The sequence below is a fragment of the Phyllobates terribilis genome, unplaced genomic scaffold (genome assembly GCF_046119375.1).
Source record: "Phyllobates terribilis strain yellow unplaced genomic scaffold, ASM4611937v1 Scaffold_8__6_contigs__length_399053987, whole genome shotgun sequence".
NCBI classification, from domain to species: Eukaryota; Metazoa; Chordata; class Amphibia; order Anura; family Dendrobatidae; genus Phyllobates; species Phyllobates terribilis.
This window is the reverse complement of record NW_027362768.1, coordinates 189,602,309-189,629,216: the sequence shown is the minus strand read 5'-3', so window position 1 is coordinate 189,629,216 and position 26,908 is coordinate 189,602,309. Positions and strand designations below refer to the sequence as shown.

At 46.6% G+C, this 26,908-nt stretch overlaps 1 protein-coding gene across 1 annotated transcript in view; it reads left to right on the top strand.

Moving 5' to 3' along the window:
* LOC141157104 (vitellogenin-1-like) overlaps window positions 1-26,908 on the top strand; it is a 164,208-nt gene that overhangs the window by 4,931 nt on the left and 132,369 nt on the right. Inside the window, exons 3-7 of the mRNA XM_073643952.1 lie at window positions 1,634-1,785; window positions 6,836-7,087; window positions 24,891-25,052; window positions 25,154-25,302; window positions 26,594-26,747. Coding sequence (XP_073500053.1) covers window positions 1,634-1,785; window positions 6,836-7,087; window positions 24,891-25,052; window positions 25,154-25,302; window positions 26,594-26,747 — 869 coding nt within the window. The remainder of the gene's footprint in view (window positions 1-1,633; window positions 1,786-6,835; window positions 7,088-24,890; window positions 25,053-25,153; window positions 25,303-26,593; window positions 26,748-26,908) is intronic.

The window sequence follows — 26,908 nt, the reverse complement described above, 5'->3', positions numbered from 1 at the left end:
AAGAGAATTTTCAGCCTTGAACACCAGTAGGTATGAAAAACTCTACAAAAAAAAGAAAAGCCACATGGGACATCAATGCTTTACGCCATGTGTACTTTATAACTGTCCCACAACATCAGGAAGGCGTCTGAAAAAAAGCACGCGTCAGTGGTGCACTACATGTCCCAGAATGTTCGCTGCCCCTAAACCCAGCACGACTTTCTCGTCACTTTTTAAACCCTTCGGGACATCCACTGTCTGTACATGTAGGGCGCATGCCGGGGGCAACAGTATGGAGCGCATTAAGGAGCTGTGTAACACAGCTGACACCAGAGCTAGCGCTGAACACGGCCATTTTACCCTTTAAAAGCTGCTGACAATCACTGACAGAGGCAGTTAAGTGACCTACTAAAGGTGCCCATCTGCTCGTATGGTATCTAGTCCACGGCTGGACCTCATAGGAGAATGTCCATATACTGCAATAACGAAGGCAAACTATCACACGTTCAAGTCTCCTTTAAAAAAAAAAAAAAAAGTTTTAAAGGGATATTCCCATCTCCAAAATCCTATCCCAATATGTAGTAGGTGTAATCATAGCAATATTAGCAAATACCTCCAATTAGAAATGTAGTATAGTTCTTCTGATTCACTTTGTCTCTTTCCTCATGTGTAGGCATTGCAGGACCTTGGGTATCCATGGTTATGTCCACTGATATAGTGATAGCTAATTGCTAGTGGGCGTAAGCATGGATACCTAAGTTCCTGCAATGCCTGCACACGAGGAAAGAAACATAGCTAATCAGAAAAACTATACTACGTTTCTAATCGGAGATATTTGCTAATATTATTATTATTACACCTACTACATATTGGGATAGGATCTTGGCGATGGGAATACCCCTTTAAACAATAATGAAAAGATATAAAAAAAAAAAAAAAAAAGAGCCCAATTTATCAAAATGTGAAATTATTTAACCTTTTTGGCAAATGCAGTAATGTTAAAAAAAAAATAAAAAAAATCTGAATTGTTGTTTTTTGGTCAAAAATGCCCCCCCCCCAAAAAAAATGTGTAATAAAAAGAAAACATCCCACATGAAATTGGTAGCAATAAAAGCTTTAGCTCAGCAAGGAAAAGTAGAAAATGTATGGGTTGTGGAAAAAGGTGACACTAATCAAACTTTTTTCAAAGTAGTGAATTTTTTTGAACCACTAAAATGTAAATAATAAAAAAAAATCTCTCTAAGTTTGGTGTCACTTTAATTGTACTGATCTCAGGTTGTCATTTTGCCAGTTTCCGGATGGAATGTATCAGGCTAGAATTCAAGTTTAGATACAATTGTAGCAAATTGTGAGAAAAATTAGGTCTGTCCAGGTTTTCTATCTGTGAACGTAACGAAAAAATGTCCAATTCACTCAGATTAAGCGGACATCTTAATAGAGGTGAGGAATAGAGATGCAACAAAAAAAAAAGTTTCAGAACACTTTATCAAGCAACGAATGAGCTTTAATCGAATAAAGCATAAAATCCCCTTTAAATGTGACACAATAACCGTATAATAAAGGGGGGCGTCAGGTGAGATTTTGCAGAGATCTTAGCTAGAAAAATTGACTGGTGATGGATCCCAAGAAAACTATCATTTTTCTTCTTTTTCAGAGTTGGAGTTCGCCAGCACTAAGACGTATATTTATGACTACGAGGGTCTGGTCTTGAGTGGTCTCCAAGAACAAGGCTTTGTAAAGTCAGGAGTGAAGTTAAACTGCAGAGCGGAGATCAGCGGGGCGACCCCCAGACTCCGATTCCTTAAGGTAAAGAAAAAAGAAAAACACAAGTTTCTCATTTTGTTCAACTATGCGAGAAGAGAAAACTTTAATTTTCTGCTTTGCTTGCCTGAGCAGGATGCAATTACATCTATTATTTTAGGAAGTGCTCTTGATGCAATTTCAAACATATGCCAGATAGTTATCAACCAGTCATGGACTTAAAGGATTTGTTCTGCTTTCTGCTCGGCAACACAAAGGAAAATAATTTGAACTGAACAACAAACCTTTATTGGATCAATGCAATCGCTGAGAAACTGAACAGCAGACTATAATTTCATCATTTATTATTCAATCATCCGCTGTCACGGCTTTAAACCGTAATTGCAATGCTGAAATCTGAACTTATGCACATAGAGCAAAAAGTGTGCGTGTATATTTATATATGTGCGTATATATGTCTGTGCACATGTATATGTATGTTTATGACGCGCCCCCTGGGCCATATTCTTTAGGGGGAATATCCGGAGCCGGATCAGATGGGGGTTGTAGTCTTCCGAGTGGCTGTGACCCGGTCCGTGCCCAGGGTGTCAAACTCAGTTGTATGTGGCAGTCCTACAGATGTTACTAAGTTCTTAATGTCGACTACGCCACCCGTTGTATTGCGGTCACTATGGCCGCCGCTGCAGCAGGGTCCGCTGAGGCTGATGGTGTAGGTGCAGCTATTGATGGTATAACCCCCAACGGGTGGGGTATAGCCTCAGGGGGATCAGGTGCAGAGGATGGGAGTTGTGGTGAAGCAGTGTAGACGGCAATCAGAGACAGAGTCGGGTGGTGCAGTTTAGGATGTTTACTCACTGCTGATGTTCTGGTCACTCCAGCTTCGAGTGACCTCCCGAGCCGTGCTGCGTCCACCAGGTTCTGGATCCAGCCAACCCCCAAATAAGTCCGGAGCGTGACCCTGAGCTCTCCTTCTGTCCTTTCTCTGGCCGTCCCCACTATTGATCCACCCAGGTCCAGCTCCCTCGGGCCTTCTGTTGGGAGACCCTTGGCCTTGGGCTCCCTGACCCTCCTCGTGGTATGCCTTCGTGGTGGATGTGGTGGGTGACCGTGACAAACGCTGCCCACGGTCTCCGGTCTCTGGCTGGGGAGTGTTTTTGCCCCCACCAGCTTGGGTTCCGGTACCCTGTGCCGACTCTTCACCCGGGGATTTAAGTTGGGTTCTTGGAGTCCTTTTCTTCTGTTTCCCCCTCTGGGTCTCTCTTTCTCCTCTCTCACTCTGGGTCTCTCTTCTCCTCCGCTCGCTGACTTTCTCTCTGCAACTGACCCTGTTCTTAGTTGGTGCCCACCTTATATACACCCTCTATGTGTGAGCTCAGGTGACCAGCACCCAATGAGCTCCTATCTTTACCCAGGCTGCTCCCCCTATCTGCCCCTACACTACTTGGGATGTACCACCCCCCTCCCACTCCAGCCAGGAACAGACTCGGTCGTACCTGCACATTTCTAAGTGGGAGTACCGTCGGTCTGCTCCTCGGAAATGGGATGTGTGTAGTGCATGCAGCCTACCGAGCTCAGTTCCACACTCCATCCTTACCCGGGAGTGGAATATCACACCTCTGGGTTGAGGTGCAATACCCCTGTAGCAGCCGAATCCTCAGGGTGCTACATTTACTTTATGTATCTGTGTTTATGTGTGTGTGCATGTATGTGTGTGTAATCTATGTATATGTGTATATATGTATCTATGTGTTTATGTGTGTGCTCATGTATGTGTGTATACTCTATGTATATGTGTGTATATATACCTATGTGTTTGTGTGTGCATAATCTATATATCCGTGTTTATGTGTATTTATGTGATACAGCACCTTTACATTAATTTAGTATGGAAAGACATTTTGACTCGCCTGTGGTAAATCACAAAAGAGATTCTCCTGTGATTGTCGGTGCCCATGTGACATGAATTAGCCAATGAATGATGACTTCAATGTTTTAAAAAGCCACATGGTAGGCCCTGTTCCTTTGTCACAATGGTGAAGACAAAGGAGCTGTCTGAGGACATCAGAACTGCTATTATTAGCAGGCACAAGACTTCCAAAGGGTATAAGGCCATCTCTAAAGACCTTGGTATCCCAGTTTCAACAGTGCGCAATGTTAATAAGTTTGCTAAGTATGGACCTGTCAAGGACCTCTCTGGACATGGGGGAAAGAGGAAGATTGACAAAAGATGTCTTCAAAGGTTGGTGCGAATGGTGGAAAAACACACCACGTCAAACATCCAAAGAGCTGAAGGTCAACATGGAACAGTCTGGGGTCATGGTTTCAACAAGTACCAGAGCTTTATGGGTAAAGGCCAAGGAAGAAACCATTGCTGAAGAAAAGACATAAAAATGAACGACCGATCTTTGCCAAAGAGTACCTTGACAAACCACAGTCCTTCTGGGAAAATGTTCTATGGACAGATGAAACAAAGATAGAGCTTTTTGGCAATGCAAAGCAACAGTTTGTTTACAGATAGCGCAATGAAGCTCACAAGAAAAATAACACCTTACCAACAGTTCAGCATGGTGGAGGATCCATAATGCTGTGTGGTTGCTTTCCTGCGTCTAGTTCTGGAGGCCTTGACCGTATCACAGGAATCATAAAATCTGAGAATTATGAAGAGATTTTAGAGCGAAATGCCCTACACAGTGTAAGAAAACTTGGCTTGAGTCGAAGGTCATGGGTCCTCCAGCAAGACAATGACCCAAAGCACACATCCAAAAGTACACAGGAATGGTTGAAAAATAAAAAATGGACTGTTTTAAAATGGCCAGCAATGAGTCTGACCTCAATCCCAGTGAAAATCTTTGGGGTGAGCGGAAGTCAGCCATTGGGAAAAAGAACCTGCAAACAATCAAGAGCTCGAACAAACTGCGAAGGAAGAGAGGGAGGAAAACTCCAGCTGAGTAGTGCAAGAAGCTTATAGATGGCTACAAGAAACGTGTGGAGGCTGTCAGCAATGCCAAAGGGTGGGCAACCAAGTATTAATTAGGGGGGCAACCAAGTGTTAATTAGGGGGGCTTTTATTGCTGCACATGCTGTTTATTCTGTTTCTTCTTTGAAATTGAAACATGGAAGTTGAAAACCAATGTTTTATTGTTGTATTACTTTGGGCCACTAATTAAAAAATCCTGAGGATATAACTTTGGTACATTTCCATTTATTTCTGAAGATATTGTACAGTCTATGAAAAAAAATGAAGGGATGCCAATAATGGTGAGCAGCAGTGTATGTAAGTGTGCATTCTGTATATGTGTGTGTATATATGTATGTTTGAATGTATGCATATATGTATGTGCATGTGTGCGTTTCCACACATTTTCCTTTCCTTCAATGCTGCATATTTGGTATTTTTAGGTTACGATTCCACAATGAGCTTTTCATGTTGCAGATTTTCTGCATCCATTAAGTAAAATAGGTAAATTTCATTTTTTTTAAATTGCACAGCATAAAAAAAAAACGGATTTTGTGAACATAGCCTTTAGGTGCAGCTTGATCTTTAAGGGTTGCTCTGGAGCAACTACCCGTGTCCTATACAAAATATACTCATAGCGGGCGAACTTGTCAAAGGTTGGTGGAAGAACAACACATTTGTATAAATTTTCCTCACTGTCCTCCAGCGCGCTACAGATAAATGCTGACATATAAATCATCAGACTTGGTACATTTCCCCCCCATATATAATTCTAGAGGCAGTCACCACTAGGGGGAGTTTAGGAATTTACTGAAAGTTGTTTTATTCCAGTCCTATCTGTACACTGTATGCAGTAGGCTCCAAAGCTCCCCCTAGTGGTGGATGCAAGAATACAGAATTTTATCATTTAACTTTATTGCTTTAGAAAGGATTTGCTACTTTTTATCAGAAAAATAAATCTCTGACCGTTATAAAGGTATAGTTAACATTATTCACTCTTAATTAGTCTGAAAAACATATATGTCTGTTTTGTAAGATTTTGTACAAAATTAGTAAAAGCATAGCTGCTTCCGTCTAAAAACAGCACCACACCTGTCCACAGGATGTGCCTGTTATTGTAGCTCAGCTCCATTGAAAGTAAAGTGGTCCTCAGGACTTCGTCAGTACATTGATGACCTATCCTTAAGATAGGTGATCAAACTTAGATCAGTAGGGGTACAAAATCCGACCACCCATGATCACTTATTTGCTGCTCCCACTGCAGCCAATAGTACACAGTGTACAGAGCTGGAACAGAAGAGCTCCATACACCGTGTAGTGGCCATTCTGGGGTACTGCAGCTCAGATCATATTCAGATCTGTAGAAGCTGAGCTGAAGTACCAAGAATGGCCACTACACAATACACGGAGCTGTCCTGCTCTAACTTTGTACATTGCTTACATTTAGCAGCAGCAGGGGCTGCAAACAACTGATAGATGGGACCCTGATGATGGACCCCCACTGATCTGATATTGATGACAAATCCTAATAATAGGTCGGCAATATCAATGTCTTGGAGAGCCCCTTTAATGAGGCCGAGCTGCAATACCACACACAACCAGTGGACAGGTGTGGCGCTGGTTTTGGCAAAAATAACTTACCACTTTTTCTATTCCTTGTCCCTCTGGTAAACTTGTGCATAGCATTAGTAAGAATTGAAAGCACATAATAGAAATACAAAGGCAATGTTCTGTTCTGCCAGGAACTTCGCAGAATAAAAATGTGTAAAGTATTAAGGTTGAATGACTTCATGTTACCTGGCAGGCAGTTTTATTAGTAAAAGTCCCAGCGCACGGCTGTTCTCTGCCTATGCAACATGCGCTCTCTAGTTATTGAGCAGAGCAGGTTTTCCTAGTGCCCAGGGGTACGGCTTGATATATGGCGCTGTCTATCAACATTTACTAGATGGAAAATACTTCCAGACTTCGAGAAAATAATTCCTACATTGGGAATTCACTTTAACCCAATGTCGGATTTCAAGCAATTTTTTTTTCTTTTTTTGCATAACATCGGATCTAAATAATTTAAAAAAAAATTTTTGTTTTTAAATGCGCTTTTTTTTTTTATTTTTATTTTACACTTTTATTTATTTATTTTAGATTCATAAAATTGAAATCCAGGAATATAACGGAATCTGGCCGACAGATAAGTTCACGAGTTCCAGTAAACTCAGTAGATTATTGGAAAAACAGCTGGCGAAACCAATTAAGTTTGAGTACAACCGCGGTCAGGTGGGCGATCTGCTCCTACCGGACGGATTATCGGAGACCACCGTTAATATTATGAGGGGTATTGTGAACATTCTGCAGCTTACCATCAGGAAGACCCAGAACACCTACATATTGCAAGAGGTGAGTTCAGAAGGACATTGATACATTTAACTGTTGTTTTCTTTTTTTTTTTTAAGTTTTTATTTTTGGGAGGGAACAGGCAGAGCTAATAATTACAGGCTGGAGTAAAGGGAAAACGTAATTAATTATTTTAAATGGCAGGCTAGATATTTAAGGGAAATGTATCACCAGAAAATAACTTATTGTCTAAATAAGGCTTTCGTGTTATATGTACTTTTCATGAAAAAAAATGGCAATTTTTTTTTTTAATATCACAATCTGTATTAATAAAAATAAAATAGAAATCTTGCAATGTTCACAATGGCGACCAGGGACATTTTATACTAAGAACTCCTATCCTTTCAGGAAGAGTTTTCAGCAAGACATTATCATCAGAGGCAGGATTTTAAAAACAGATAACACCGATATACACAGCTGATAACATAAGATCATAATAGGTGATGTCACAGCTCACCTCCTCCTCCTGTACAATGACTGATAACACCTCTATATACAATAGATAACACAGGATCCACCATTCACAATAGGTGATGTCGCAGCTCACCTCCTCCTGTACAATGACTGATAACACCTCTATGTACAGTAGATAACACAGGATCCATCATTCACAATAGGTGATGTCACAGCTCACCTCCTCCTCCTGTACAATGACTGATAACACCTCTATATACAGCTGATAACACAGGATCAACCATTCACAATAGGTGATGTCACAGCTCACCTCCTCCTCCTGTACAATGACTGATAACACCTCTATATACAGTAGATAACACAGGATCCACCATTCACAATAAGTGATGTCACAGCTCACCTCCTCCTCCTGTTCAATGACTGATAACACCTCTATATACAGCTGATAACACAGGATCAACCATTCACAATAGGTGATGTCACAGCTCACCTCCTCCTCCTGTACAATGACTGATAACACCTCTATATACAGTAGATAACACAGGATCCACCATTCACAATATGTCATGTCACAGCTCACCTCCTCCTCCTGTTCAATGACTGATAACACCTCTATATACAGCTGATAACACAGGATCAACCATTCACAATAGGTGATGTCACAGCTCACCTCCTCCTCCTGTACAATGACTGATAACACCTCTATATACAGTAGATAACACAGGATCCACCATTCACAATATGTCATGTCACAGCTCACCTCCTCCTCCTGTATGACTGATAACACCTATTTATACAGTAGATAACACAAGATCCACCATTCATAATAGGTGATATCACAGCTCACCTCCTCCTCCTCCTGTATAATGACTGATAACACCTCTATATACAATAGATAACACAGGATCCACCATTCACAATAGGTGATGTCACAGCTCACCTCCTCCTCCTGTACAATGACTGATAACACCTCTATATACCGTAGATAACCCAGGATCCACCATTCACAATAGGTGATCTCACAGCTCTCCTCCTCCCCCTTCCTTCACAATGACCTTTGCACATGCTCATTGGATGCTTCAATGCAAAGCTAGGCTCTACGTCAGTCTATTGCTGCTAATGTACATGTGAATTTCCTGAAACAACAGGAAGTTATAGTCTAAAACAGCCCCAGTGGCCGGTGTGAAAATTGCAAGGTTGCTTTTAACACAGATTGTAATATGGAAAAAAAACAAAAAATGGCAAAATAAAAATAATATGTAGAATATCATTTTTTTTTTTCTGATTAGACATTTCTTTAACTTGAAGATTCTGGACCTCAATACAATATGTGCCCCAGACCTCCACCTATCCTGAGTTATTAAAAATGCTGGCTTCTGCATTGAACAATAGTTATAAGAATAGTTGACGTCTCATTGACATCAGCTGCAAGTTCGGGGCTCAGTGGGTGTTCCTCATGAAGCAGATTTTTTGCCTTTTTTCCTATTTAACCGTACTTTGCTTGTGATTGTAGCTTTTTATGTAATAAAATATGTCCAAGTTTTAAAAAAAAAGTTTTTAAAGCAAAAACCACCTCCTGATTCATGGGAAATGGCACGACGCATCGAGGAACATGGCAAACGCTCCGACAACAAAATTTTCTAGAGTTGATGATTATACACCAGTACATTACACGCCAGCACAATTATGGGTGTCTTCTAACAATTGTATCTATCCTTAATCACAGAAGGTTTGTTTCATTAAATACCTTGTAAAGGAATTCTATATGAATCGCTCAGGACCCCCATGCAGGACCCTCATCGTGGTGCCGCAGCACAGGTCAGCGGTATAGTGTGTGTCTCCCTCTGGAGGACCCGCCACGTCCAGGTATTATATGGACAGCCTGCTGTTTTCTGTAGCTGTTGTGTCATTCTTCATTTCTCCTGTGGAGGCGCTGCAGAGAGATTGACCACAGATTTGCAGCTAATCACTAGGGGGTCTCAGCAGCAGCAGGACATGCTGCGGTTAACTTATTTTTGAGGGATCGTTTTAAGAACCAGACCTTAAAGGGTTTATTTTCTATGAATAATCCATCTAAAGGGGACAATCCCTTTAAATATCAAGTCATAAATCACCCGGGGAAGATAGCGGCCATCTTTGGAACTTAACTCATTTGTGGAACAGCGAAGCTGATTGAGCCCCTTGGGAAACAGTTGTGGTGCACCATATGGGGTCATTATGAGAAGCGGGGGGGGACACATGCTGGTTAATGAGGGTGAGAATATGCCGCTGTGAATATATGAACCTTTGCCGCAAGAAAACATTGACACATAAGCGAGACAGTTCTCCATAAAGAAGGATTTGTGACTGCTCCGAGACAGATGTTATCAGCGGAATGTGAATGATTGGCGGGAAAAAAAAAAAATGCTTCGTCCTGAGAGACTGAAATATGTTAATGAGAATCGGTCTTGTAAATCGGGGTATGATCTTTACATCAGCGTAAGACGGGGAGAGGAACGCCTTTGAGATGGATGACTCTATGGCGAGTGCAGAGGTCCATCCTTGAGATTCCGGGCAAGGAGCTTTCATCTGCAGCACAAGAAAGTCTTATTTGTAAGAATGGGGTCATCGTAGGGCAGAGAAACCTGGAGAGAAGATGAATGGAAGGCGAGGAATAGAAAAGGCGAGGTTCATTCATTGTGCTCGGTGCAATATGTATATGTTCAGATGCTCATGAAGAGACCATTGTTATTCCTTGGAGACGCCATCGCCGGCACAGGTCCTGATCGTGTTTCCTTTCATGACTACAGAGAGAGCAAGGTGATAAAATACGAGGCACAAGATTCCATTCTTTGCCACAGGAACATGTTTCTGTAGACTAAAGACAATCACTGACACATAATGACAGGCGACATATCGGAATAAAGGGACATTGAGAAGGTGGCGTGATGTGCTGAGAAAACAAGGGCTGGAAATCAGCAAAACCGGTCACAATTTCACACAAAAAATGGATTCCCCCCAAACCATATTTTTTTGTGATTCAATTTAAAGTAGAATCAAGCAAAATTGCAGCCTTTTTGCTTGGTTTTCTTTGGGGCCAAAAAAAGGCGTTAAAAAAAAAAGAAATAACATCATAATCACGTCACCCCTCACCTGTTCTGGTGTCACGTTTGTCGGCTCGGTCTTCGGGTCGTTTGCTTTCCCTCTCCAGCTCCGGTCTTCTCTACCGTCCTGATTCTTCAGCGCCCCTTTCTCAGACTCAAGTGGCATTATGGCATTTTAGGGCAATACACGATGACGCGCCCCCTGGGGCCGTGGGGTACTCGGTAGTCGGGCCGGTCGATTCTTTTTGGGGTAGTCACGGCGGCAGTGACCCGGTCCATGGGTGGCCCAGGGTGATCAATAAATTTTTTTAAAAAAAAAGGAATAACTTTTTGGGGATAATTAAGCAATTAAGTCTAGGGCACAGCGGGGTGCAGTCTTCAAGTGTTTACTCACAGTTTTTATGGTGTTCCAGATTACAATGGCTAGCCAGGTTATAACAGCCCAACGAGCCCTGTGACCTCCGGGGAAGTGATCCAGCAACTCTCAGATAACTTGGGTGCACTTGATCGGGACCCCCTTCTTGTGTATCTTCCCGGGTTGTCTCTCTGCGCTGGCTCTCGCCCTCCTGCCCTGCGCCTCACACACAGTGCCCCGAGCCAGTGGCCCCAGGCCTTGTCAGGCGATGTCCTCTCTGTCCCCTTGGTCCTGTATGGCCACCTTTTCAGCGAATGTGTGTGGTTTTGGCTACGGCACTTAGAGTTACCGCAGCCTCCGGTTTCCAAGCTGAGTCTTGCAGTCTTTCTCTGTCTCTGGAGCCGATCCCCCTACTGCGGCCTGATCCCTTCACGGTCGGCGTGAACTCGGGTGCTCGGGTGGACTCCGCACTTCCCGTGCCCCTAAGATCCCTTCTCTGTCTCTGGAGCCCCTCTCACTGCTCCGGTCTTCTCTCTTCACTCCCTGTGACAGACTCCTGTCACCAACTGCTCTGACTGACTAACTCCCTTTCTAGATCTTTCTACCTTTCCTTTTATACTATCTGTCATGTGACCCACGTCACTAACTGTCACTCTACGTGGTCCCCTCTACCTTCAGTCCTTCCTTCAGTGCTCCCCTAAACTACTTCCTCCACCCACCTCCTCTACCTAGTTCGCCCCTCCAGACAGGGACAGGGACTGTGCTCTCCCCCCAGGAGCAATCTCGCCCTTCCCTACTGGAGTGCTGTGGTGTTGGATGTGGGTGTATGGGTCCCAGGTAGTGCTCCTTCCTTACCCGAGAGTGGGGTACCACACCTCTGGCTGAGATGCAGTACCTCTGTGGCGACTGGACCCGCAGAGGCGCCACAACATCACATCACATAAGGCCTTGTGAGCTCTGGAGGAACCAAAGACTAAAGAAGACTGAAGACATAAGAGAAGACTGGAGACGGAAGGAGGAAGCGAGCAGTGGAGGACCGGGCGGGGAACTGTGGCCCCAGGACAAGTGAGGGGCGAGGTGCGTGTATAGTTTTATTTTTTGACCCTTCCATTTTTTTTATGCTCTGGACTTTGGAGAAAACTCAGAGAAGAAGTAACAGCTTTTACAAGCAATTTACCAGCCACATTCGAGCAAATGTTGCAAATCAAACTCTTACACATTCATCTCTTATCAGAACTCGTGTAAACCAAATGACGCGCCCCCTGGGCCTGTGTCGTGCGTGCACGTGTGTGCGGGGGAATACCCGGAGCCAGATCGCTGGGGGTTGTAGTCTCCGTGGCGTTGACCCGGTCCGTGCCCAGGGTGGTCAAATCAGTGGCAGTCTTATTAGTATGATATGGTCCGACTACGCCACCCGTGGATTGTGGTCAGTGCGGACCGCCACTGCAAGGCAGACCGCTGGGGCTGATGGTGTAAGCAGCTTAGGTAGTGTGACTCCCCACGGGAAGAGTGCAGCCCCAGGGCAGTTAGTGTGGATGGTGGGGGTGATGGTGCAGATAGTCCCAATACTAATAGTGCCGGAGGAGCAAGAAGTCACAGACAACGTGTTGCAATCCAATGTCCTTTACTCACAGTTTGTATTCTCCAGGTCACTCTCGCGAAGCAGTGACCACCCGAGCCATGCTGCGTCCACCAGGCAGGGGACTCGGTCAACTCCCAGGTCTTTCTGGAGTATGTCTCAAAGCTCCTTTCCGTCCTTCCTCCGGCTCGTGCCCCACCAGTGACCAAGCTTATGTCCAGCTCCAGCGGGCCTTCTCTTGGGAGGGCTACGTGCCCATGTCCCTGACCCTATATGGTATGCCTTCCTAGCAAGGTGTAGCAAGGGGTCGCACCAAGGGCTGGCCACGACCTCCGGTTCTTGGCTGAAGATGATTTGCTTCCACCAATTTGGGATCCTGTACCCTGTTCTGCCAACCCGTCACCCGCAGTCTCCTGGGTCCTTAGGGTTCTCTCTTCCTTCTCGTTCCTGAGCCTTTCTGTTTCACTTGTTACTTCTGTTCTGGTCTTGTTCCCTTTCCTTTCCACTGTTCCTTCTCCTCTCTCTCTCTCTCTCTGGCCCCGGCCTCTTCTCTAGGCCTGCCCCTGGAGCAGCACTCAGCCTGAGCTGCTGCTCCCTGTCAGCTCTCCTCTCAACTCCTCCTCACAGACTGAACACTGTTCTAAGATGGTGCCCACCTTTTATACCTCATTCTGACCATGAGCCAAGGTGACTAGCAACCAATGGGCTCCTACCTATGCTCAGGAACCAACCCCTATCTGCCCCTACAGCACTGGGTATTCCACCCCACTCCCCACTCCAGCCAGGGACATAGTCGGTCGTGCCTGCACTTCTTTCTAGTGGGAGCACCGTTGAGCTGTCCCTCGGAAATGGGGTGTGTGTGCTGTATGCAGCCTACTGAGCCTTGATCCATACTCCATCCTTACCCGGGAGTGGGATATCACACCTCTGGCTGAGGTGCAATACCTCTGTAGCGACCAAGTACTTGGGGCGCTACATTCCCCCCTGGTAAAGCACAGCACGTCCTCGGGCTGGAACAGAGCAAAAACAATTCACAGGGTATGCAAAAACTTTTTCAATAACTGCTTACATCAGGAAACAGACACACTAGTACAATTCCCTTGATGGGAAACACTCTGATGAAACACTTTTGGTTATTACTTCCGGAACTCTTTTACCATAAAACACATTATAAAACTTTTGCAAGTAAAACATTCTTCGAAAACACATTCTTGACTTCTGGCTGCTGTACAACTGGCAACCAGGTGTTCACTTTCTCTCAAAGATGCAACAGTCCATTTAATTTGCTCTGAGGTAGATGTTGCAGTCTTTTTATAAAACCAGTAGGGGGCGCTTTTAGAAGCGCAACTATTTACAAGGGATTGGCCGTTCCCAGTCCTCGGCCGGTAGGAAAGGGGAATGGCTGTTCACAGTCCTCAGCCTGGTAAAGAAGGGGGTAACTTGGAAACTGGTAACAGTCTTTTAGCTATCCCAACGGGGACCACACTTATTAACGGGAACAGTTCAAAAGAAAAACAGTCCTTGTACCCTAACGGGTAACTATGTACAGTTCTTTACTCACGCTGCTTTCTTTTAATAGCTACGTCCTCCTTGCGCTCCCTCCTGAGGGTAGTCTTCAGACCCGTCCGGGTCCTCTTGGCTTTCCTCGTACTGGTGGTACTGCAGCTCCTCCTCCGTGAGCCGGTGAACATGGAGGGCGTACGGTCCCTTGGCACCCTTGTGCCGGGTGAAGGTGACCACATCACCCGGGTAGAGATCGCATCCGCGGTGTCCCTCGGGCAGGTGGCTCTCGACGTCCCTGCAGGTGACAAAGACGTCGCCGGGGGTTCTCTGGTCTCTGACGAAGCCCCAGCCATGCTCCAGCTGGAACTTTATTATTGTCCCGGTGAGTCGGGGACCGCGGGCGGCTCGGGGGTCTTGTCGGGCCCTGCGCTTCTGCTCCGCGCTCCGGGCTTGCAGCTGCTCCTCTCGGATCCGACTCCCCCGCCGTTCCCTCTCAAATACCTCCAGCTGCTGACGGCAGCTCTCCTCACACCGGGCTGCGTCCGCCCCGGTCTCCTGGGTGAACCCCATGAGATTCTCACCGGTGGGATCCCATGCAAATTGAGCGTCCTCCAGCGGGGGCGGAGAGATTTTGGCGGGCTCCGGAGCCGGGATCAGAGGCTCACGCAGGGGTTGCTCTCTCCGGAGACGGGGGTTGACGTACTCCAGTGGCCACACGAAGGGCAGCCCGTCCGGGCTGGTATGTTGCGCAAAGAGGTCTGCGCCCAGGGGTGGCACCACAGGCCTCGGTCGGGGAGCAGCGCCCGGGGGCTCTCGGCCTTGCGACCAGGCCGGGGAATTTCCGGTCGGGCCTGGGGGTGGCCACTGTTGAGGAAGAGGGCGCTGGAGGGGCAGCGGCGCCCGGGTTCACCAGGCCTTGCGACCAGGCCGGTGGTACTTCCTCTTTTTCTGCGCCCGGGGTCGAGGGGCGTGGCGTGGAACGGGGCGTGGCCGCGGCTCCTGCCGCTTGAGGCCTAGTTGGGAGCAGTGGCGGCGCGGCAACGGGTGCGGTGAGTAGGGCTTCGGGCTCTGCGACGGGAGGCTGGGGCAGGCTTGCAGCTGCTGGGCTTGGGGTGGTGACGTCCCCATTACCTGCCTCAGTCCTCGCGGCTCCCTCCGCGGCGGCGTCTCCGGCCTTCGTACCTCCTGCACCATCCTCGGAGGCAGGCGTGCTCCAGGTTGCGGGTAGCGCCTCCTGCTGGCGGGTTCCAGCCTGCCGGGCCATCTCTCTTCTCCACTCGGCCAGCGCATTCTGCTGCGCCCGGACCATCCTCCGGTCCAAGTCCTCCAGCGCAGCCTGCGCACGCTCCGGGTCTCTGGGGAGCTGCGCCAGGATCTCCACCAGGCTGTATGGCGGTGCGGCCTGCAGCAGGCACCGGACCAAGGTGTTGGTACTGCTGGGCGCTTCCTCCATTTCCGGGTGCAGTCTGTCTAGACTCATCCAGACCGCGCCCTACTCCACAGTTTTCTTCACTTCCCGCCCCCATTGGGGGTGGTCCTGGGGCAACTTGGTGACAGTCAGTTTCAGGGGCAGCCCTCCCACGCTGATGGACATTTCCACAGCCGCATTCATGGCTGGTGGGGGCGGGCTCCTTCTTTGGCGCCATTCTGGGACCTGGCCCACGATGGGAGGTGGCCCCCTGTTGTCTTTTGGCGCGCACATTATGGCGGCCGTTCTTCCGGGGCGGGCGCCATTTTCAATACAGTCAATCCTCAATAATACCGTCTTTTTCTTCTCAGGCACGCAATACCCGCTGGTGATGGGTTGAATTGAATCCTGACGACTACGCCAAAGTTGACGCGCCCCCTGGGCCTGTGTCGTGCGTGCACATGTGTGCGGGGGAATACCCGGAGCCGGATCGCTGGGGGTTGTAGTCTCCGTGGCATTGACCCGGTCCGTGCCCAGGGTGGTCAAATCAGTGGCAGTCTTATTAGTATGATAGTGGTCCGACTACGCCACCCGTGGATTGCGGTCAGTGCGGACCGCCGCTGCAAGGCAGACTGCTGGGGCTGATGGTGTAAGCAGCTTAGGTAGTGTGACTCCCCACGGGAAGAGTGCAGCCCCAGGGCAGTTAGTGTGGATGGTGGGGGTGATGGTGCAGATAGTCCCAATACCAATAGTGCCGGAGGAGCAAGAAGTCACAGACAACGTGTTGGAATCCAATGTCCTTTACTCACAGTTTGTATTCTCCAGGTCACTCTCGCGAAGCAGTGACCACCCGAGCCATGCTGCGTCCACCAGGCTGGGGACTCGGTCAACTCCCAGGTCTTTCTGGAGTATGTCTCAAAGCTCCTTTCCGTCCTTCCTCCGGCTCGTGCCCCACCAGTGACCAACTTCTGTTCAGGTCTTGTTCCCTTTCCTTTCCACTGTCCCTTCTCCTCTCTCTCTCTCTGGCCCTGGCCTCTTCTCTAGGCCTGCCCCTGGAGCAGCACTCAGCCTGAGCTGCTGCTCCCTGTCAGCTCTCTTCTCAACTCCTCCTCACAGACTGAACACTGTTCTAAGATGGTGCCCACCTTTTATACCTCATTCTGACCATGAGCCCAGGTGACCAGCAACCAATGGGCTCCTACCTATGCTCAGGAAACAACCCCTATCTGCCCCTACAGCACTGGGTGTTCCACCCCCCCTCCCCACTCCAGCCAGGGACATAGTCGGTCGTGCCTGCACTTCTTTCTAGTGGGAGCACCGTTGAGCTGTCCCCCGGAAATGGGGTGTGTGTGTGCTGTATGCAGCCTACTGAGCCTTGATCCATACTCCATCCTTACGCGGGAGTGGGATATCACACCTCTGGATGAGGTGCAATACCTCTGTAGCGACCAAGTCCTCGGGGTGCTACACAAACATCATAGTCTATTCAAACCTGATAAACACCAATCTACCAATGCACATGGCGGCACACATGGTAGATATGTATCCAAAACTTTTGTTGGAACCTCGCTTGGTCCTCAGACCATGTATGAACTTCCATAGTCAATGTAGAGATATGGTGGAAAGTGATCAATGAGATAGATTAGTTGTTTCCATCCAAATTTCATTAAGGACGCTAATTTCTCATGCTACATTTTGGATACATTATTTCAACACGATACCAAAACTTTCAGCCCACTGCAATTCACATCACAACCCTGGATGGCCACATATAGACACTTATAGCATAGGTATCTCCTGATAGAGTATCACAAAATCATGTTGTTGTTTTTTTTTCAAAGTTGGTCATTTCGGGCCATTTATTACAGGATATGTCAAGCCAAGAAGAAAGGTGAGGAAGGAGAAGGATACATTTGTAGTTGGTGTTAAAGGGTTGGAAAATAGGCTTGAGAATGAACACATACTGACATTTTGTTAGTGACTGGCTAGCAATGGCTTGTGGCATATGCCCGTTTTGTTGGGTGCCAGGGAAGGTTGGAATAAGCCACTTTGCCTTAACCTAGTGATTTATGGTTAAACACTTTCCTTGTCCTTCCATCTCCAGTACAGACGCTTTGATCCTGCACTTTTAGGCAAGATCTGCTTCTTCTCGGCTTACAGAAATTTACTACATGGCTCCCAAATGCTACAAAGTCTCTTTCAGATTCATAAGACTCCGACTTCTTTCCATGTTGTCTAAAGGTTCGTTCTCACGCAACTGAAAACCTTGTTAGCAATGAGATGGTGACACCATTGGTTACAACAGTTGCCAGCAGGTTGTACCTCTCCACGGGGATCATGCTCATACGTAAACCACACTTCCATGGTGATGGGAGGCTGCTTTATTTTGGGAGGTCTTTGTGTGCCAGAAAAAAAAACTTTTTGTGTATGAATCTAATATTTGGATGATTATGTCTGAAGAGTTGACAGAAACAAGTAACGATTATCCAAGCAACATATCATTATGCAGAGAGGTATAAACTGAGATTCTGCGTGAATCTCTCCTCTTCATAATTACATTTACAGACGGCTTTGTGTTCGGCTCAAAGTGCAGATCTCACTAACATTGTGTTCCCTCACTAATAAAAGATGGAGAAAAGCATGGAAAAGTTCACAAGGACGCCTCGATGAGATATGCCGGAGACGGCTGAATGGAGCGTCGTGTGTTCTCGTCCTTAAAAGTAACAGAATAGAGTTGGGATATTGTAAATGAAGTATATAATACGTGAACAAATGAAATCAAAAAGCTACAAAGACGCCGTGCCATTAGAAAGAGATTGTAGCACAAATGCAGGTGACAGATATCAAAGCGGAAACGTTGATCCGGTGTGATGAATGGCGGACGGGAGGACACTCATTTGTGCAACCACATTGTGTTCGTAGTCATGGACAACTGGGAGCTTGGAAGAAAGAAACTTGTGTCTTGCCCACAAGGCCGATCATTGTAACATGCAGGCAGCTTACTGGGCAAATGTGTTGCATGGTCCAAGGGAATAGGGGATGAGACACATCACCTGTCCAGACATGGTGGAGGGGGCGCAGTTCGGAGAGTCACGGGCGATGATCTGAACGAGGTTTGCTGCTCTCCGCTGAGTTGGGGTCCTGTGTTCTTTATCACAAATGACGCTGTCGTGTTTTCTCATCTTCCAAGAAGATTTTCCTCCAATGATAAAGCACATTAAGGGAGGGCTCCTTCCCATTATTAAGGGAGGGTTCCTTCTAATCATTAAGGGAGGGTTCCTTCCCATCATTAAGAGAGGGTTTCTTCTAATCATTAAGGGAGGGTTTCTTCTAATCATTAAGGGAGGGTTTCTTCCCATTATTAAGGGAGGGTTTCTTCCCATTATTAAGGGAAGGTTCCTTCTAATCATTAAGGGAGGGTTTCTTCCCATTATTAAGGGAGGGTTCCTTCTAATCATTAAGGGAGGGTTTCTTCCCATTATTAAGGGAGGGTTTCTTCCCATTATTAAGGGAAGGTTCCTTCTAATCATTAAGGGAGGGTTCCTTCCCATCATTAAGGGAGGGTTCCTTCCCATCATTAAGGGAGGGTTTCTTCTAATCATTAAGGGAGGGCTCCTTACCCTCATTAAGGGAGGGCTCCTTACCCTCATTAAGGGAGGGCTCCTTACCCTCATTAAGGGAGGGTTTCTTCTAATCATTAAGGGAGGGTTTCTTCCTATTATTAAGGGAGGGTTTCTTCTAATCATTAAGGAAGAGTTCCTTCCCATTATTAAGGGAGGGTTTCTTCCTATTATTAAGGGAGGGAACATTCTCATCATTAAGGAAGGATTCCTTCCCATCATGTAATGCTCATCTTCTTCTTGTAGTTAGTTACTGCTACGATTCATATTCATGACGTATGGCATGGGAGGCAGAAACATTAACAGTGAGCCACAGGCTTCGCTTTTGTGTATGAGAGAATATTCTCTACTACAAACTTGATCAGTATTCACTTAGTTACAGGTATAATGTTTTGGTGTCTATGCAGATACTTTTCTATATGCCGGTAAAGCTGAAATATTGACTAAAATGTAACGGCACAAAACCAATTACGATAAATGGATTTTTGGAATAAACTTTTTTAAATACTTGTCACAAATTGGTAATAGCTAAGACATAACTGGTTTTCCCATAATCGTAACAATCCGTGCAGCATAGTGAACATATTATATACATATAGTGGTCTATATAAAAATACCTCGGTTCTTTTTTTTCTGCACTTAACCTGTAATATAAGTTCATGTGAATGTAAATCTTACCCGTGTGTATTAGCACCTAGCACTGCGCTTCTGCAGGATGACCAGATCAGGCAGCTACGCTCCAGCTTATTGGAGTAATCGTTACGGTAAACGTCTCTCAGACTTCACTGTCTACATTTTGGGGAGGCGCCGCTCTCCGCCCGCGTGGCCTCTTCACCTGCACTGGACGACCCGGTGGAGCCTCCAGCTCCACATCTGCTCTTCTCCAATTTTTCTGACATTATAGTTAAGGTTAGATAAATTTTGGGGAAACTTTGACACAGTCTCTACTTATAGGAGGGAAACTCACAAAACTAAAGGGGTGACATTATTCCAAAATGCCACTCCTTATGTTGACTTACACACCAAGCCCCCTGCTTTGGCACTAACCAACGTTACTCTCCATTATGTCACATCCAGACCATTCCCAGTAGAGGCCAAGTGACTGTAGCCTTCAACAGCAGGACATGACTGATTCCGACAGGCGCCATGTCACCCATCTGTACCTCTACTTTAAGGGGAATGCATAGTATTTTCTAGGTGCTGGAGACAAGTGTTCACACTTGGCCATTGATGTTGGAGGTATGGACAATTGGTGGACAATCATTCGTTTGGTTGCCCAGTGCTACCCCACACCCATGGGTGCCGCTCTGTAGTGCGTTTCCTCCTTTCCTGATCGGCTCTGCTATGGACCAGTGGACCGGATCATCCGTACACCAATCACTCTGCTCTCCATGGAGGACTGAGTAAAACTGAAAAGGGCAAATTATCCAACTTTTCAAGTCAAGCATTTGGGAGAAGGAACCACCTGCAGAACTCCTTGTACATCCACCAACAATTTTTGATAGTAGTCACATCTCTTTACTGAAGCCACATCCCTTCCCGTCCGCTCCCTGCCTCTCCACGCCGTGGTCCCATCTCCCCAGATGAAGAAATCCACAGACCAAAGTTGTGATGTTTCACCATTTGTCCAAAGTTTGATTTTTTTTTTTTTTTTGAACTTACAAAATTAAAGTTTTTTTAACTTTTGAATTTCTAAACTGCATTAATTGTTATACATTATTAGCGTTTGTTTCCATTTTTTTTTTTTTCAGTTTTTTTTTGCTTTGCTTTTTTTTTTTTTAACTGACTTTCACGTTTCATTGAAGGTGAAAGGACTTTATTGGAACAGAAACAAATCTGAGTCCATTCGGGGAGCTCCTTATCCTCACTTTTTAGACGATCAGCTCTTTCAATGCATATCCAGGGGTCCAGTGCTGATCCGGTCCATCTGGTACCGTAACACCAGGGCATGTAGTTACGGATACTGGAACTTTTTGTATCAATAGTTTATTAGCAAACAGCCCACAGCTTGACGTTGTCTCGAAATTCAGACAAAAGGGACTCAATATTCTATCCAATGTTCAAGGATATCCTGTGCTTTATTCCCGGGGGGAGGCCCAGTTATGACTGCCCCATTGAAATTGCACTTGCCAGGGGCTCTGGCTTCTAGGCCTTAGGCGAAACTCTCCAATCCCGTCCACACTGATGATCCGCTGGAGCTGATTTTTCATGAACAATAAAGAATTCGGTATTCTGCGGGGACACAGGGGGTCAGATCAGACTGATAACCTTGGCTGGAAAGTTTCTTAACTCTTTCCAAACTGAATCGCCCACTTTTCCAGACATTATTAGGGTTTATTATTACTATTTCTGATCTGTTTTTTCTTATTGTAGTTTTTTTTTTAACTATGACCTTCACGTTTATATCAAGGTTAAATGACTTTATTGTGTAATACAAGTATCATTTATTGTTATTCTAAGGATACACAACTATTCTCTAACAGTAAATCTCCGACGAGTTGTGCGACCAGCTCCATTGTCCGTCACGTGACTATTTTACAGCTGGGATTTGGATGTGATTCGGTGATTTCTCATAGGCCGAGGGATCTATTGGTCCCCCAGATTCCAGCACACCGGAGCCCACTATAATCCTCCCCAGTGGTCACAATGTATGTAACATTTGGTATTATTCTAACACACAAGGTGCTGCTTCTTCATGAAGAACTCGCTACTTGTGAATCCAGGTAACGACTCCGACCCGCACACGAATTACATGGCTCATCTCTAACTCTGACTCATTGACTTGCATGGGAGAGGGTTGTGGGAATACTATACAACCTGTGCAGGGGTCAATGAGCCGGGTAGGGGGCGCTGTAGCATCACCTATTGTGAATAGTAATAATATCTACTGTATATAGAGGTGTTAACAGTCATTGTACAGGAGGAGGAGGTGAGCTGTGACATCACCTATTGTGAATGATGGATCCTGTGTTATCTACTGTATATAGAGGTGTTATCAGTCATTGTACAGGAGGAGGAGGTGAGCTGTGACATCACCTATTGTGAATGATGGATCCTGTGTTATCTGCTGTATACAGAGGTGTTATCAGTCATTGTACAGGAGGGGGGAGGAGGTGAGCTGTGATATTGATGCGCCCCCTGGGACCGTGGGGCACTCGGTAGCCAGGCCGGTTCTTTTTGGGGTAGTCACGGTGGCAGTGACCCAGTCCGTGGCCCAGGGCGGTCAATAAAGAAAAGTCAATTGGGGAAATAAAGTGTTTGGGGATAAAGTTTGTGACGCCACCCGTGATATGCGGCTGTAACACAGGTACTTTAGATGCAGTGACACAGAAACACAGAGCAGCCAATACAGGGTTAATAAACAGGGGGAGTTTATAATAACAGGGTAAATCTCCACGCAGGGAGTATCAGGGGAAAAACAAGGGAAATAACCGGTAAAAGTCTATTACTGACAGTTCACAGTTTAACTAGATACTGTATAGCAGAGTCGAACCGGTTGTAAACGACCGTTTTTAAACTTGGCTGACTCTTTTCCTCCACAAGGCAGTTGCCAGCTGATGCCGGTGTAGATTTCTTCAGGCTTCCCCGCCCAAACAATGCTCCGTCTTCTGGCGGCAGTGGGTGGTCTCCGGTTTTACCCGCTGAGCCCCTAGTCCATAACACGGCACCTCACGTGCTCGGCTCCACAGACCCTGCGTCTCTTTTCTAGTCGGCTTGACTCCTCCGGTCCACTGCACTCGGATCTTGCTCCCACACTGCTCTGCTGAGCAGGACCCAGCTCCGCTTTCCCGCGCAAACGTCCTCGTCTCTTCCTCTCTCTACCCACGCCACCAGTCTCTCGGTCACCTGACCTCCCAGCTCTCTCTCTGGACACGCCCCCAGCTTCCCAGTCACCTGACTCCTGAGCTCGCAGTCTGTCTTCCCCCTGCAACCAGAGGCACGGCCCCGGCAGTTCCGGATCCCTTGCTCTGAAAGTACTTACACCCCGGTCTTCCTCCTTGCACGGCTATATGGGGCCGCCGCTGCGGTGCAGATCCACTGGAGCTGATGGTGACGCAGCAGAGATAGTGCAGCTCTCCACGGGCAGAGCTTAGCTCCAGGGCAGAATAAAGAGATTGATGAGGTAGATGTTGTTGGTGTTGTGCAAGGCAGGTGACGCAGCAATTAAGTCAAGGACACAGCGGGGTGCAGTCTTCAAATATTTACTCACAGTTATTAAGTTGCTCCAGGTTACAACTGCCAGATTATAACTGCCCACGTTGTCCTGTGTCCTCCGGGGAAGTGATCCAGCCAACTCTCAGATAACTAGAAGCACTCGACCGGGACCCAGTTTGCTAGCTGAGCCTTAAAGTACTCCACTAGTCTGGGGCCGGTCCCCTCCTGCGGCCTTGATCCCTCCATGTCAGCGTGAACTCGGGCGCACGGGTGGCATCCCGCACTCGCCGTGCCCCTAGGATCCCCTCTATATCTGGAGCCTCTCACTGCTCCGGTCTTCTCCTCACTCTCCTACTCTCTTCCTGGGCCCCTCACCATCAGGATCGTACTACACACGGTCCTCACTCACTGAACTCACTCCTCAGACCCCTTCTAGATGTGTCCACCCTTACTTTTATACTGTTCGTTCAGTACTCCACTAAACTACTTCCTCCACCCACCTCCTCTACTTAGTTCCACCTTCCTAACAGGGACCAGTCCTGTGCTCTCCCTTAGGAGCTATCTGGACCTTCCGTTATGAAGTGGTGTAGTGTTGGATGTGAGTGTGTGGGTCCCGGGTAGTGCTCCCTCCTTACCTGAGAGTGGGGCACCACACCTCTGGCTGAGATGAAGTACCTCTGTGGCAACTGGAGCCGCAGGGGCGCCATAATATCACCTATTGTGAATGGTGGATCCTGTGTTATCTACTGTATATAGAGGTGTTTTCAGTCATTGCACAGGAGGAGGAGGTGAGCTGTGACATCACTTATTGTGAATGATGGATCCTGAATTATCTACTGTATATAGAGGAGTCATCAGTCATTGTACAGGAGGAGGAGGTGAGCTGTGACATCACCTATTGTGAATGGTGAATCCTCTGTTATCTACTGTATATAGAGGTGTTATCAGTCATTGTACAGGAGGAGGAGGTGAGCTGTAACATCACCTATTGTGAATGGTGGATCCTGTGTTATCTACTGTATATAGAGGTGTTATCAGTCATTGTACAGGAGGAGGAGGTGAGCTGTGACATCACCTATTGTGAATGGTGGATCCTGTGTTATCAGCTGTATATAGAGGTGTTATCAGTCATTGTACAGGAGGAGGAGGTGAGCTGTGACATCACCTATTGTGAATGGTGGATCCTCTGTTATCTACTGTATATAGAGGTGTTATCAGTCATTGTACAGGAGGGGGAGGAGGTGAGCTGTGACATCACCTATTGTGAATAATGGACCTTATTACCTGCGATTGTTATCTTGCCTGTGATGATAATGAAATCTGTGATAAGAAGTGATCTCTACGGAACAAGACCTGTTAGTTTATTATGAGACTTAGTTGTCGGGGTGAAAACTGCAATATTTCAGCATTTTTTACAATATACATACTGATAAGGAAAATAATGAAAACCAAAAAAAAAACGTAAAAATACGTTGAACACCAAAACTTGATTTGAACAATGGGATATTTTATGAATTCATACAATGTGTCAATCTCTAATTAACCAATGAATCTTGCTGTAATATCTGGACGCTGATTCCTCCGGCCCCCGCATGTTGATGGTTGAGGGGACGCCATACAGATGACATCTTTGCAGGACTTTTCTAGTATCGCTGTGAACTTGATGTCATTTATTCTTTCCTCTGGCAGAACGGCATCGGAGGCTTTTGTTATAACAACTACTTGATCCAAGAAGACGAAAGAGCGAACCAGCTGCTCATTACCAAATCCTGCGACCTGAACGACTGCGAGCAGCGGGAGCGGATGGTGGTCGGCGACGCTTATTTCCGCCCTTGTCCCGGCTGTACGCAGGTAGGATCCAGCTACTTCCATGTAACATTTTTCATGTTTTGTTTTCTGCTTTTGGTTATTTTTTTTTTTTTGACATTTGTGTTTTCACCTTTTTCCTTAAGAGAAACAAAAATTCCCGAGCGGCAGCCACCTATAATTATAAGGTGAAGGGGACGGAGATGGGAGGCCGTTTACTGGAGGCTGAGGTGCGAGAAGTCCACCAGTTCACACCATTTAACGAAATCGAGGGCTCCTTGGTGCTGGAAGCGAGGTATGGTCTGTAGTCTGCTACACCTGGTAATGATGATCCCCAGATCTGCAGCTTTTGGGGGACATTTTGCAACCCCAAGGTGTAGGGTAAGAGCCTGCCATTGTGGTGTCATCTGACCATCATCGGTCTGGATGCTCCAAGCCCCAAGGATCTGCTGTCGTCACCGGTCGAAGCAGCGCTTGGACCTTTATTTCCCCCACGGAGATCACTATGAGTTACCCACTGAGTAAACCGGGTGCCCATTATGGTGCGGTCCATGTCGGACAGAAGGGCTTGGTGTTTTCCTACCCCGAGCCCCTTACAGAGCAGATCAGGGGTGGACATAGCATTGTGCAACCTCTGCGGCCGCACAGGGGTCCTACAGTTAAGGGGGCCCATTTCTACCTCTAAAGCAGGTGATATGAGGAGCTATTGGACTCCAAAGGGCCCATATATCGTTCTGGCACAGAGGACCACATCTGTCGTTGTCCACCCCTGGTGCAGATAATATAGGGAAGGTGGAAAATGGATACCAAAAAATGAAGCAGATGGGATCAACCCAGGTTCTCTCCAGAGACCCCATTTTAGCAATATGATCTGTGTCCATGCCACGTACAAAGCAAAATATTGTGCCGGATCCTGGTCCAGTGGCCACGTCGGTAGTCCATAGCTGCAAACAACCTTCTCCTACCTTCCAGCAATCCCATCTCCATAGCTGATTAGAAGGTCCAACGCGACGTCATGCGCGTGTCACACCGCAACGATTACATCATGCCCACATCATATCAGAGGCGATAGAATGGCCACAGGTAGGAGGAGGATCTCAGGGCTCCAATCCGGTGGCCATGGTCTACCAACGGGTCCTGCAGATCTCTAGTGTGCAGGCTATCATTTCTCTATGCAGTGACCAGAAATGGACCAGATTATGGAAGCACCTGCCGCCGTCCACCTCTGGCCATTGACATCGGAATACCCCTTTAATACTATGCAGTTTGCTGAACATAAATCAATAGAAGATGAGTAGACCAACCGCAAAGTATAAATTCAAGCAAGAAATCTCCAAGCGGCCATTCTTTACTTTAACCCAGTTTAACAAAATCGAAGATTAATTCTGCGTAAATCTCTCTTTGGATAAATCCTGCCCCAGATAGCTCTGAAGAATAAAGTGCACACCTATACTTAAATGGAAAATACAGAGTCTCTGACAAAGAAGCAAATCCACCACTGTGCAGCCGAGCAGCTCGTTTTATTCAAGGTGTACAAATTCCCATATAATACCGTACATGATTCATATCATTGTTACCGTTCGCAGGCAGAGACTTGTGTTACAAGCAGTTCAAGAGCAGATTCATTCGACCCCGGAGAATAATGACTATATTACCAAAGAGTCACTGCGCTATCACTTTGAGAGGAAACTGATTCAAACTCCTATTCACTTGTTAAGAACAAAAAACCCAGAGATCCAGGTACGTGCCCACCGCAAGATCCCGACGCCGCTTTGTATCGCCGCGTACTAAGCATTTTAGAAAGCGATTCCTTCCATATAAAATAGATATAATTGGCGTCCGTGTAAAGTGTCCTTGCGGCTCCACTGGGTTCTGAGATGTGGCTGTTATAATTGTGAAGA